This window comes from Bos indicus, chromosome 18, assembly GCF_029378745.1.
Source record: "Bos indicus isolate NIAB-ARS_2022 breed Sahiwal x Tharparkar chromosome 18, NIAB-ARS_B.indTharparkar_mat_pri_1.0, whole genome shotgun sequence".
NCBI classification, from domain to species: domain Eukaryota; kingdom Metazoa; phylum Chordata; class Mammalia; order Artiodactyla; family Bovidae; genus Bos; species Bos indicus.
Window position 1 is genome coordinate 43,665,465 of NC_091777.1, and position 13,950 is coordinate 43,679,414.

The 13,950-nt window shown below is 42.6% G+C and overlaps 1 protein-coding gene across 3 annotated transcripts in view; it reads right to left on the bottom strand.

Moving 5' to 3' along the window:
* Positions 1-2,241: 2,241 nt before the first annotated feature.
* The window catches only part of ANKRD27 (ankyrin repeat domain 27), a 60,671-nt gene continuing 48,962 nt past the window's right edge, over positions 2,242-13,950 (bottom strand). For all 3 annotated transcript variants that reach the window (XM_070770897.1, XM_070770898.1, XM_070770900.1), the window contains 7 exons: positions 10,016-10,213; positions 9,210-9,329; positions 8,131-8,292; positions 6,541-6,652; positions 5,109-5,187; positions 4,849-4,921; positions 2,242-3,577 (listed from right to left, as the gene is read on the bottom strand). In XM_070770897.1, coding sequence (XP_070626998.1) covers positions 3,347-3,577; positions 4,849-4,921; positions 5,109-5,187; positions 6,541-6,652; positions 8,131-8,292; positions 9,210-9,329; positions 10,016-10,213 — 975 coding nt within the window. In that variant the 3' untranslated portion in view covers positions 2,242-3,346. The remainder of the gene's footprint in view (positions 3,578-4,848; positions 4,922-5,108; positions 5,188-6,540; positions 6,653-8,130; positions 8,293-9,209; positions 9,330-10,015; positions 10,214-13,950) is intronic.

Genomic DNA, 13,950 nt, shown 5'->3' on the forward strand with positions numbered 1-13,950 from the left:
TCCTTACATTTAATGTAGGAAAATTCCTAACTTTGATTTCATTTATAATCTGCTTTTCAAAGCATTAACTCATCTAACAAATATTACCCGTACCACCTCTGTAACTGGAGGATACGTCCATTAGAAAAGAATTAGCAAAATAACTGAGACATACTGGTAATAATACTTAAACACTAGTAAACGTGTTTTTAAGAGAAATGATTTCTAATGATTCGAGTCCAGTTGAGACAGTTTAGCAGTTCACCATTGTGGTAGAAATGTTCTGGGTCTTCAGTGATAGGGTTGCAGGTAACTTAAAGCAAGTGTCATCTTTTGTCCTTTACTCCCACCAGGTTATGAAACACTGTGCTTGTAACTTTGAATCATAAATTTAACTCTCAAGTGAGCTATTCAGTGTAACTTGTCTTAATCCTGGGGGGTCCAGCTCCAGAGAAAGTGCATAACATTTAATGAGCTCAGTAGGATTAATAGCAGGAAAAGTGATGGAAAATGTGATTTATAGTTCCAGTCTCTAGCTAGAGATATATACCCTGCTGGTATATTTCTAAATTATACTTGAGATTTTACTCTATTTCAGACTTAAAATTTAGTGAAGTGAAGTCAGTGTTAGAATACATGTCTAGTATTCCTGAGTAAGCAAATAAATGAGTAGAGCCATTAAGGACATCAAAAAGAGTTCAGAGGAACAGTAAATCACCAAAGTAAAATCTGATCAAGGATTTTGAAAAAATAATCCCAGTTAACAGGTAGATTTTGCATAGAAACACTGGAAGGAGACTAGACAGCTCTGAGCAAGTTTGCTACATGCTTTCTCTTACAAAATAACCACTATTATGGCAGCTGTTGAGGTGAAGGTGTTGGACTGTAAACCTCCCCTCGTTCAGGGACACTCTAGAATGGAAAGTGAGGACAGAAATTCTCGATGACGTTGCAGGGGTGGAATATGTTTCCATCCGGAAGGTGGGGGCTGGTTATTCTCACCTTTCTGATTGAACTACAATACTCTGAATTCAAAACATTCTCATACAAAATAGGAATTTTGGCATTACCAATTTCTGAATTGTCAAATTTAGTTTTAATTGAGAAAGTAATTAGAAACACATGTGTTTTTTAAAATAATTGAGGTAATCACTTCAGATTGCTCACCCTGCTGATTACCAGAATAGCTCAAGAGGAAACTTCTCCCCCAGGATTGAGAGTCCCATTCATGGTATTTCTGTCTCCAGGTGAAGGGTGCATCCAGCTGGAAATAGGTGACACTGCTAGCCAGGCCTTGACCCCAGCTCTGACCGTGCAAGCAAATTAGCCCCCTTATTTCCGTAAACCTTCTCACTTGACATTCCTACCAGCTGGGGCAGTTGTTAGAATTATGGAGGGTGTATGTGAATGTTTGGCTTTTTCAATATTTCTTTCTTTTTTCTTTTTAATCACAGTATGGTTGCTTTACAGTGTTGTGTTAGTTTCTGCTATACAAGAAAGTGAATCAACTGTATGTATACATACATCTCTTCCCTCGTGAGGCTCTCTCTGGGTCGTTGCAGAGCACTGAGCGGAGCTCCCTGTGCTACCGCAGCTTCCCACTAGACACGTGTATTGTACACACAGCAGTGCATATGTCAGCACTGCTCTGTCAGTTGGTGCCACCCTCTCCCCATGCCAGGTCCACGAGTCCATTCTTTTACACCTGCGTCTCTATTCCTGCCCTGCAAATAGGTTCACGGTAGGTTTTCAAAACTGTTGTACCACCCCCCAAATTAGGTGGTTTCCAATGTACGTATTTGTGTCTTGGACAGGACTGTGCTAATAAACTGCACAGTGTCAAATCTCTTAATCAGGATGCTAGAAAAGCACAGCAACTTAGGCCAATGAGGTGGTTTTGTTTAAAAGTTGGGGAGAGGAAGAAAAATAGAACAAACTTGCAAAGCAACCGTGTTTATTTGCTGTTCGGGCTACGTAGCTGTATTATATTCAGTTTGTTCTTCTGATGCTAAAAGAAATGAAAATACCTTTGTGGGGGCCCTAGGTACTGTGCTTACTGGATTAGGTCAGCAGCCCTGGATAATCTGCTCCAAATGACCCAGTTCACACATTTCAGTCAAACTTCTATCTCTAGCCGAAAAATAAAATGTATTATCTATCCAGTGGGAGAAGATGACTCCACACACCAAGCACATGTTGATAGCAGAAAGGCTGAGAAACTATCACCATAGGAGAACAAACTAAAAAAAGTACACCACGACACACTCAAGAATCATAAAGTTTACTGTTTCTTTCCCATCATTTGGCACATATCCAAGGCACATTAGAAAATTAAAAATCATAAATTACTTTATAGAAAAATAATCAGCCCCTCCCTTCTGTACATACACAAGTATTTCCAAGAACGTGCACAAAACCATTTCCCTATTACAAAGTTATTTGAAAATGTACTCAGGACAAACCCGTGTTTGCAGCTCTAGACTAATTAGTAACATAAAAAAATAAGAAATATAATCTATAGAAATTTATAAAAAGGAATAAATGGCAATAAATTCTAACATAAAGTTACTTTGACCTGGTTTGTGCTGTAAGTTTTGAATCTGAATCAAAAGACTAAGAGAAGATGTGCCAAGTCTACTCTCTTCAGTAACCATCCATCCGGTGTGACGTTTAGGGGGGCTCTTAACGGAAAGGGATGTTTCTAGAGACACTGCTACAGGTATATAAGTGCAGTGGTCAATTATCTGTACTTTGTTGGAAGAAAAAAGTATACCCAGCTTTCCCCACATACATAGTGTAGAACATGTCATATGTGTCCTTTGAACTAAAATGAGCAATCAAAATGGCATTTAGGCATCTTTGGGTTCAAGTGTTGCTTAAAAGGGACATTTTTCAGCCCTGTTTTCTTTATTCAAATGCCGTATTTTCTGCCCAGCCTCCACAGTACAGTGAAACCTAAATTGCTTTTCTTCGGCTTATCCCAGAGGGAGGAGTTCTTTTAGACTGTGGTTTGCTAGTTCATACACATCACAGAGGTTTAGCACCTTTCATTAGAAGGAGGTCAGAATCTGGTGATGAAACCTCTCACTGTAACCCAGGAACCCAAATACTTAAGAAGTGTCTTATAGATCTGGACACCACTGGAATTTTTGTCCATCCCTTTTCAAGTGTATCCATTACCTCTGAAGAGGAAAGAGCTAGTGATGACCTGTTGTATTCTTTCTGTCAGCCACAGAAAAGCTTTCAGGACCTTTCTGCTTTTCTCTCAAGCCAAACAAATTTCATTTAGTGCGAAGCTGTATTCATGCGCAGCATCTTCTTGTTGAGGACTTGCTTCTTGGCAGTAGATAATTCCTCCTTATTACTGTTAAGACTGGGAAATGCTAGCCTCTCGGGGAGTGCTCAGGTTGCCAGCAGTCTCTGGGCCCTTGGGTACCACTGTATCGTCGACCGTGTGTCTACGCAGCATTCTCCTGTTTCTGGGAGAAGTTTGCCTTGGTCCAGGCCTCTCCGGCTGATCGTTTCCTTTGTCAGCAGCCTCAGACCTGCCCTGGTCTGGCAGGTTATTGTGCTTCCGTGCGACTCTCTGTCTCCCTGGCTAAAGAAAAGATACGATTCAGACACTTCATATTTGCACTGTACCTGAAAACAACCACCAGAGTAACAGCTACCCTTGAGCACTTCTTGAGGTGTCATCAATGTGCTAAGTACTTTGCAGGCATAATTTCAACTCTTAACGCCCCTGCAGTGAAAGTGTGACCTGCGCGTACTCCACATGTCAGACACAGTGTAAACATGTTTACATGTTTTCACATTTCATCTTTGCAGCTCTAACAGATGTGTACTGCTGTCATCCCCATTGTTCGTACAGCTGAGGACATAGGATCAGCAAAGTTAAGCAATCTGCCTTAAGTCCCCCAGCTAGCAAGGGGAAAGCTAGCGCTTGAACCCAGCCATATTTCAAAGTCTGCAGGTGTTCCACCCAGAAGCAGGTCTATTAACAACGCCAGGGAAGATTAACTATGAAATCAAAATCAGTCATATTAACAAAAATCACTTTAATTTGCTAAAAGATTTAGAACTGTAGTATATTTGTTCCAGCAAGCCTATGCCAGACATACTATAAATTCTATTTCTCAAATAAGGCACGTATGATATTGATGAGCACCAATAAGAAAAGCCATGTTTCAGTAATGCCCTACTGTATAGCACAGGGAAATTTATTCAGTATCCTGTAATGAACTATAAATGGAAAAGAATCTGAAAAAGAAAATATATATATATCATATATGTATATATGAAAAACTGAATCACTTTGCTGTACACTAGAAACTAACAACAATGTAAATCAGCTATAATTAAAAAAAGAAAAGAAAACCCATGTTTTCTGAGAAGAGCCACCTAATAGCACCACAGAAAGGAAAGCAGGCTTCTTTTTATGAGTATTAAATAGTGTTGTAGGAAGATGGCCACGAACAAAACTGACTATATGAGCAACATTATACCATTCTCCCAAGGTTTTTAACTATCCATATACAGATGTGTTTTCTTCCTTACATTAGTGATTAACACGTTAGTGAATTAGCTCACACAGTAAAATCTGAGATCGTTCACCTAGTATGCATGTTACGAACTGCGGGATCTTCCCATGTGTCACAACTGTCTGCCACTTTTCCCTCACTTTCCTTTCTCAGCTCAGAAATGCATTATTAAATATAACAGTATTTAATCTTGCCACCAAACTCACTTTGTTTGTAACTCTTTACCAGTGACGGGACTACTGAGATAAGAAACGTGTTTTCCAAGGATTAGTTTTGAAAAATCTAGGATTTAAAAAATAATGGTATAAGCCAGTGTTTAATAACTCACCTCATGCAAAGAATCTTTAGTAAGATTAGGGACACTTCTGTCTCGTGCCATAATCTCCTTTGGAGTCCTTGCCCTGAAACCCAAAACAAACTAAAATAAGTGTTTGGGATAGTGGTGCAAAATATTCTGGTTGGCCACGAGGTGGCAGCATTTGATGGGTGCAGATTTATTTATATGCATTAAAGCTGCAAATAACCTGCTTGAGTTGTAAGTAAAATTAAGGTCAAAAGCACAGAAATAAACTTGAATTTTATACTCACTTAAATGGACCAACTGAGTGGACAAAGTAAAACTGTCTTGTAAAAGGTTCATCTGGTAGATCATATAGTTTTGAATTCCCTGTAGATAAAAGGATAAAAACATCTGAAAACGTCCAAGGGTAGTTTAACAATTGTTTAGAAATTAAAGCACAGATGCAAACTTTCAACATTTCTTTTAGTTAAAGTTTAACAACATTTAGGAAATTAAGGATTTCATTTGCTTACAGAAACGTGATAGTAGATACCTATGTATTACTGTGTGAACCCCCATGAAACAAAAATAAACCCTTAATACACTGATACTCCGCAGGCACAAACAATTACGGTGAGACAGCCTCAGGATTACCCAGATATGTGAATAGATTTATTCACATTATTACACTTCAAACTACAACAATAATTTTTTAAAAAGTTGAACAAGGACCCCATCTATAACAACTTTTTTATTAAGATTAAGAAAAAGTATTAAGTATTAATAAAAAATCTTTTTATTAAAAAGATTAATTAAAAAGTATTAGAAAATACTTCAGCCCCACCCCTGTTTGGCAGCTGCTGTTCTAATTACCATTAACCTCTATACACCTGCAAATTAAAAAAGAAATCTTTTTTCTTAACATTTAAACTTTTTATTTTATATTTGTGTGTAGCCGATTAACAGTATTGTGGTAGTTTCAGGTGAACAGCAAAGGGACTCAACTATATGTACAGAGGTATCCATTCTCCCCCAAACTCCCCTCCCACCCAGGCTGCTACATAACACTAAGCAGAGCTCCCCGTGCTGTGCAGTAGGCCCTTGTTGGTTATCCATTTTAAATACACCAGTGTGAACCTGTCCATCTGAAACTCCCTAACTATCCCTCCCGTCCTTCCCCTCTGCCAGCAACCATAAGTTCCTTCTCTGAGCCTCTTTCTGTTTTGTAAGTTCATTTGTATCCTTTCTGTTTAGATTCCGCATATAAGGGATGTCATAAGATATCTCTCCTTCTCTGACTCAGGATGACAATCTCGAGGTCTATCCATGTTGCTGCAAATAGCACTACTTCATTTTTTAAAAAAATATTTAAAGGTAGCATTTATCCCAGATGTCCAGGAAATGCTTAGAAAAAGGCCTGGATTGAGAACTCGAGACATGGACGGAACTACCAGAGGCAGGGCCTCCTCCAAAGCTGGCAAGTGGGGGCCTGACCTTCAGGGTGAGGCCTCCAAGTGTCCTCCTCACCTCCTTAGGAAGCACTACCATCGACCAGAAAGCCAGTATCGAAAACAGTCGATGAAACAGGCTGTAACATACATTTCTTTGGTGCCTATAATCCCATCCCCAGTCATGACTCTAATTACGTTTTACATTGAAAGTTAGGTGGAAATTGGCAACCACTCATGGATTTCCAAATAAACCCAAGCTGAGAATTCCAGAAAGAATGTGAGTTCTTACATTTTTTCCTGATCTTAACAGTGACGTACTCGCTGTGGTCTGTTTCACCAATGTCGTCTAATGTGGCCACACAGCTTGGTACAACTTGAAGCAATTCCATTATTTTTGAATTCTATAAGTTGAAAAGGAAAAGGTAACAGTGACGGGGTTTTAAAATTCTTTCTTAGGAGGTTATTGCCTGTTTTTAATCTAAGTGTCAACGCTGGCGTGGCTGGGCAGAAAAGCTAAGAAAGAAGCCACTACCGACAAAACTTGGAGGCCATAAAGTGGTGGAGAACAGCCCTGCATCTGGGGGCTGGCTCTGCCTGTGTTTCACTGCTCTGTGCAGCGGGGGTGATGAGAACAGGATCTGTTACTGTAGAGTTACTGTGAGGTTACTGAGCGCCCAACACATAGAAGGACTCAGTGAAAGATACTCATCATCATTTGAGGAAGTGCTAAACTGAATGTTTAAAATATGTCAATTCTGTTAAGAAATACAACTGAAAATGAGAAATGAATATATTGCAAACTACACTGAATATACTAAATAAATATACTCGCCTATACTTTAGCAACCTGATGCAATATACCAAGTAAATAAACTCAGCCTATACTTGGCCACCTGATGCAAACAGACAACTCATGGAAAAGACCCTGATGCTGGGAAAGACTGAATGCAAAAGGAGAAGAGGGCAGCAGAGGATGAGATGGTTCAATGGCATCACCGATTCAATGGACATGGACTTGGGTGAACTCTGGGAGATGGGGAGTTGATGCTGGGACTGCAGCAGGCCCGGCATGCTGTAGTCCATGGGGTCGCAGAGTCGGACACGACTTAGCAGATGAACAACAACATGAGTAGGTTGGGTTATGGTGACTTAAAAGTGTCAGTGGTGCAGCTCAACAGCCTACCAGTTGTCCACCTGAGTAGGAAACTATATGAAGATTCAATGTGAACAGAGGACCAGTGAAGAGGTGCCTCTTCCCCAGGAGGACCAGACTCTTCCCTCACCATTTCCCACAGTGCACATCCACCCCTGGGAGGGTGGTAAACCGCCCCTCACAGAACTCAAGGCGTGCTCACAGACTGCACACACTTTCTCCCTTGTGCTGCTAAGACCCTGATGGGTTCCCAGGGCAGGAAGGGCGAGACCAGGACACTGTCTCATCCTGCTTCTTCCCCGCAGGCACCTGACTGCTGGACAGTGGGGCAGGTCAGGGCACCAAGGCCTGCAGTGGGTGAGAGGCACCTCTACTCGGACCTTTGAAAACTACCCCTGGGGACTTCCCTGGCTGTCCAATGGTGAAGACTGTGCTTCCAATGCAGGAGGCATGGGGTTGATCCCTGGTTGAGGAACTGAGATCCCACATGTGGCATGCAGCATGGCAAAAAAAACCTACCGCTGGCTCCCCAGCAGGCCACCTCTGACCAGGGGACCAAGGACCAGGGGTGTAGCCACACTGGCGGACTCTAGCGTGCTAACTCAGCCCAGCTCGGTGAGTCGGAGGTCTGGCTACCATTCTCTCAGATCTGGCTTCAACGTGGGGAATCCACGAGAACTGTGAGGGAGCTTGGGATGCCCTCAGCCAGGAAGTGCTCCCACCTACCTGTTCAGCACAGTCGATCGCTGTGCACTGCCTCTTATTCAGGACCTGAGCCGATGCTCCATGAAGCAGCAGCAGCTCCACCACGAAGACGTGCCTTTCTATCACAGCCTCATGCAGCGCTGTGTTGCCCTTGTTGTTGGAAGCATTGATGGAGGCCCCGTGCTAGAAAGAAAAGCAGTACCGTCAAGAGCAGTGCTAAAAATGATCCACGCCGAACTGATGTGGTAGCTATATGGATGTACACTATAACCTTCCTTCAGCTTTTCTGCATGTCTGAATTTGTCAAAATGTTAGGGGTAAAAGTAATACTGAGGAAGAAAGATTTATGTACAAAGATATTCATGGCAGCATTTATCACTCAACAGCAGGGGAAAAAATAGAAGTCACCTAAATGTATTAAGCAGAAAGAGTTTTAAAAAAGAAAACTACAGTAAGTACATCCATAATTATGCAACCATTAAAAAAATTCAGATTTTTAATAAACGGTTTTCTATGTTAAGTTAAAACAAGATAGAGGACCTCCCTGGTAGTCCAGGGATTAAGACTGTGCTTCCGCTGCAGGGGCTCGGGTTTGATCCCTGGTCCAGGAAGTTCCCCATGTCATGCAGTGCAATAAAAAACAACCAAGATAGAAAACAATACTGATCTAAACTATACACATTTTCAAAAAGTCACCCAAAATAGTTACCCTTGAGTAGCAGGGTTATGGAAAATTTGGGTTTTTCCCTTCTTTTATAAATTCTTCCTTCTACAGTCAACACATACAGCCTTCATCATGAGAGGAAAAAAAAAGCAGTGACAAAAAAGGACATTCAGCTCACATTTCAGGTAATGATTCAACTGACCTGGTAAATGAGGCAAGACCCAAACCTACAGGAAAAGCGGTGTCTCAGTCCTTAACCCTGCATCTCTGATGCATCGCTGACTCCAAGGCCCCTGATTCCAGAGCTCCTCTCCCAGGGCCCGCTTACACCATGAGCCCTGCCGCCTCCCCAGGGCGCTGCCAGGGGCTCCCTGTGAGCCGACCCACGTCAGCAGCTCCTGGGCCGGGGTGGGGGCCAGGGTGGCGGGTGCCTTACCTGCAGCAGCAGCGCCGCGACTTCGTGATGGCCTCTGGAACAGGCATAAATGAGGGGTGTGTTTCCACTTATGTCCTTTTTATTGGGTTTTGCATTCGACTCTAATAGACACTTCACCACCTAGCCCAGAGAAGAAAAATTTAACATTTGCAGGGAGAGATTCTCTAACTTGATATTCTTTTGACTTTTCTGTAGGTTTATCCAGAGAGCTCTTTAGACACATGTCTGACCCTCAGGAGAATGCAGACCAGCTGAAGCATGAAGGGGTTAACCTGGGCTGAGGGTCTCCTACAGGCCAGGCATGTTCCAGGCACCAGTGCTTGTCACTGAATCACTGTATGTCCTCTGGAGAGCTGCAATAACTACTCTAGTTTTACATGTTAGGAAGCTGATGCTAGGCATTACCTGAAACATGATACCTGTCTTTAATAAGCTTACAGTAGAACTACTAAGGGAAGATGAAAAAAATAAATAGATATTTAACTGTCTGGCACAAGACAGGAGCTGTGGGAACACAGAGGTGATCAGACACACTTCAGCCCTCAATGACCAAAGCCCAAGAATAAGACAGAGGCAGTTCCAGGTGGGGGTGAGAATCAGGACTGGCTCTGGTTGGCTCCGCCCCCAAAAGCACCAGGGCTGTGTGTTCTGTTGCCGAGCGGCCCTGCTCTGTGCATCTCAGAATCTCAGGGCTGGGAGGAAGGACACAGGCCCATCCCTTTGGACAGCCACCTTCCCCCTCTGTAGTATCCCCATGAGGTGAGGTTCTAACCCTGTCCACGCTGCCCAAGACTCAGCACTGGTACCTGGAAGTGGCCCTGCTGGCAGGCCAGGTGGAGTGGCACAGCCTGGCTGGCGTCTCGGGCCCCCACGCTGGCACCGTGCTTCACAAGGAGGAGGATGAGGTCCGCCCGACCGTGCAGGGCAGCAACGTGCAGCGGGGAGGAGCCATCTTGGTTGGTCACATTCACACCAAGCCCACTGACGGGAATCTTTGCCAGCTTCTAGTAAGGGCAGGAGGTGGAAACAAATGTCGTTAGTTTTTAAGAAAACTGGCTAAAGGAATTGAAGCCACCTGTCCCAGCAGCCCCTCTGTAAAATCTGGAATCACAGCGGGATCCTGAATCAGGCTGCCTATAAGTGAATTAATACTTTAGAAAGGTCTGATATATCAAAGTGTAACTTCCATTTTCAAGAAAGCAAGCCCCCTACAATGATACATATTATGCCATGGCAGTTCAATGGTGAAAGAAAATCCTGTCTTAGATGGTGCTGGAACAAGTGGATATCCATATAGGCAGAAACTGCCCATCAACCCTTACCTCACACCCAACACACACACTAAAGTGCATCGCAGACCTAAATGTAAAAGCTACAGCTATTACATTTGAACACAAAGGAAAATCTCTGCTACGCTGGGATGGGCAAAGAATAGCTAGGACACAAAAAGCAAAAGTTTGATAAACTGGACAATAAAAATATTTAATACTTGCTCTTTGCATAAGGCAAGTAAGAAAATGAAAAGGCAGGTCACAGACAGGGAAAAAAATGTTTGCAATATGTATATCTGACAAAGGACTTGTACCAACCAGAAATTCAAAACAGAACAAGCTTGCTTACAACTCAGTAAGACAATCCAACTTTAAAAAAAAAATAGGTAAAAGATTTTCAAAGGACTTCACAAAAGGCTTCACAAAAGACCGGAGAAGGCAATGGCACCCCACTCCAGTACTCTTGCCTGGAAAATCCCATGGATGGAGGAGCCTGGTGGGCTGCAGTCCATGAGGTCGCAAAGAGTCAGACGCGACTCAGCAACTTCACTTTCACTTTTCACTTTCATGCATTGGAGAAGGAAATGGCAACCCACTCCAGTGTTCTTGCCTAGAGAATCCCAGGGACGGGGGAGCCTGGTGGGCTGCTGTCTATGGGGTCACACAGAGTCAGACACGACTGAACTGACTTAGCAGCAGCAGCAGCGGCACAAAAGACAGTTGAGCTTGGTGGGGGAGCACCTAAGGGACTCCCCTGCTGGTCCAGTAGCTGGGACTCTATGCTCCCGATGCAGCAGACCCAGGTTTGGTACCTGGTAGGGGAACGAGATCCCACATGCCCCAACTAAGAGGTCACACGCAGCAACTAAGACCCAGCACAGCCAAATAAATAGTAAAAAATGAGCACATAAAATAACATCTTTAGTTACCAGGGAAATGCAAATCAAACCAAGAATCACAAAACTAAAGGGTCACGAAGCACATAAGTGACAGTCGGGAGAGGGAACATGCAATCCAGCCAACTTCAAAGGGGCGGGAGGGAATATCGGGGGTGATAGAGAGTCTATTATCTTGCCTGCGCTGGTGGTTAAGCATTCGTTTGTCAAACCTCAGAAAGCTGTTGGCTATTTATCTCTCAAGCTGAAGCTCCCCTTCATGTTTATCATGGAACTTCTTTATTATTCACAATAGTTTTAAAACCAATCATGCAGATACAAGGAAAATCAATCACTAAATTAAAAGGGCAAACAAAACAAAGAAATAGAACTAAAAACAAACATTGAATTGTGATGCTGGATCAAGTATTTGATGGTGGAATGAATATGTCAGTGGTTTCTGTGACTGATCAAGGATTAAAATTGGGTTATCTAGTTCACTTCTTGATGATTAAAAATATTATCTCTTTAAAAAACTATGCTGAACTTAAAGGGTGAATTTTACTGTACATAAGTTATACTTCAAAAATCACAAACAAGTGAAGAAGTAGAAGGGGAAAAACATGATGAAACACCACTGCACACTTAACAGAAGGGCTAAAGTTAAAAAGTCAAAATACCAATTGTTGACCAGGATATAAGTCAACTAGAACTCTCACACCCTGCTGGTGGGGAATGAAAAATGCTATAATCACTGGAAAACTGGCCATTTCTTATGAAGTTAACATATACCTCCTGTGTCAGTTCAGTCGCTCAGTCGTGTCTGACTCTTTGCGACCCCATGAATCACAGCACGCCAGGACCCCCTGTCCATCACCAACTCCCGGATTCCACCCAAACCCATACCCATTGTGTTAGTGATGCCAACCAACCACCTCACCCTCTGTCGTCCCCTTCTCCTCCTGCCCTCAGTCTTTCCCAGCATCAGGGTCTTTTCCAATGAGTCAGCTCTCTGCATCAGGTGGCTAAAGTATTGGAGTTTCAGCTTCAACATCAGTCCTTCCAATGAACACCCAGGACTGATCTCCTTTAGGATGGACTGGTTGGATCTCCTTGCGGTCCACGGGACTCTCAAGAGTCTTCTCAAACACCACAATTCAAAATCATCAGTTCTTCTGCGCTCAGCTTTCTTTATATTCCAACTCTCACATCCATACATGACTCCTGGAAAAACCATAAGCCTTGACTAGACAGACCTTTGTTGGCAAAGTAATGTCTCTGCTTTTCAATATGCTATCTAGGTTGGTCATAACTTTCCTTCCAAGGAGTAAGTGTCTTTTAATTTCATGGCTGCAATCACCATCTGCAGTGATTTTGGAGCCCCAAAAAATAAAGTCAGCCACTGTTTCCACTGTTTCCCCATCTATTTCCCATGAAATGATGGGACCGGATGCCATGATCTTCGTTTTCTGAATGTTGAGCTTTAAGCCAACTTTTTCACTTTCCACTTTCACTTTCATCAAGAGGCTTTTTAGTTCCTCTTCACTTTCTGCCATAAGGGTGGTGTCATCTGCATATCTGAGGTTATTGATATTTCTCCCGGCAATCTTGATTCCAGCTTGTGTTTCTTCCAGTCCAGCGTTTCTCATGATGTACTCTGCATATACGTTAAATAAGCAGGGTGACAATATACAGCCTTGACGTACTCCTTTTCCTATTTGGAACCAGTCTGTTGTTCCATGTCCAGTTCTAACTGTTGCTTCCTGACCTGCATATAGGTTTCTCAAGAGGCAGGTCAGGTGGTCTGGTATTCCCGTCTCTTTCAGAATTTTCCACAGTTTATTGTGATCCACACAGTCAAGGGCTTTGGCATAGTCAATAAAGCAGAAATAGATGTTTTTCTGGAACTCTCTTGCTTTTTCAGTGATCCAGGGGATGTTGGCAATTTGAACCTCTGGTACCTCTGCCTTTTCTAAAACCAGCTTGAACATCTGGAAGTTCACGGTTCACATATTGCTGAAGCCTGGCTTGGAGAATTTTGAGCATTACTTTACTAGCGTGTGAGATGAGTGCAATTGTGCGGTAGTTTGAGCATTCTTTGGTAATGCCTTTCTTTGGGATTGGAATGAAAACTGACCTTTTCCAGTCCTGTGTAACATATCAATTATACTCATGGATAATTACCCAAGTAGACATATGTTTACACAAAGACCTGTACACACAAATGTTCTTGGTTGGTTTATTCACAAAGCCCAAAGCAGGAGACAACTAAATGCCCTGATCCCAGGTTGTTTCGAGTAATCAACAGTTTATTCTTTACCACTGAGCCTGATGCACTTCGTTTAGCCAGTTAATCTGTTGAAGGACATGTGGGTTGTCTCTGGTTTGGGGATATGGCAAATAAAGTTGCTGATGAACCTATTAGCAGAAATAAAGACACAGACGTAGAGAACAAAGGTATGGAACACCAAAGGGGGTAAGGCGAGGGATGAATTGGGAGATTGGGATTGACATATATGCAGTATTGATCCTATGTATAAAACCAATAACTAATGAGAAATGGCTGTACAGCACAGGGAACTTGACTCAGTGTTG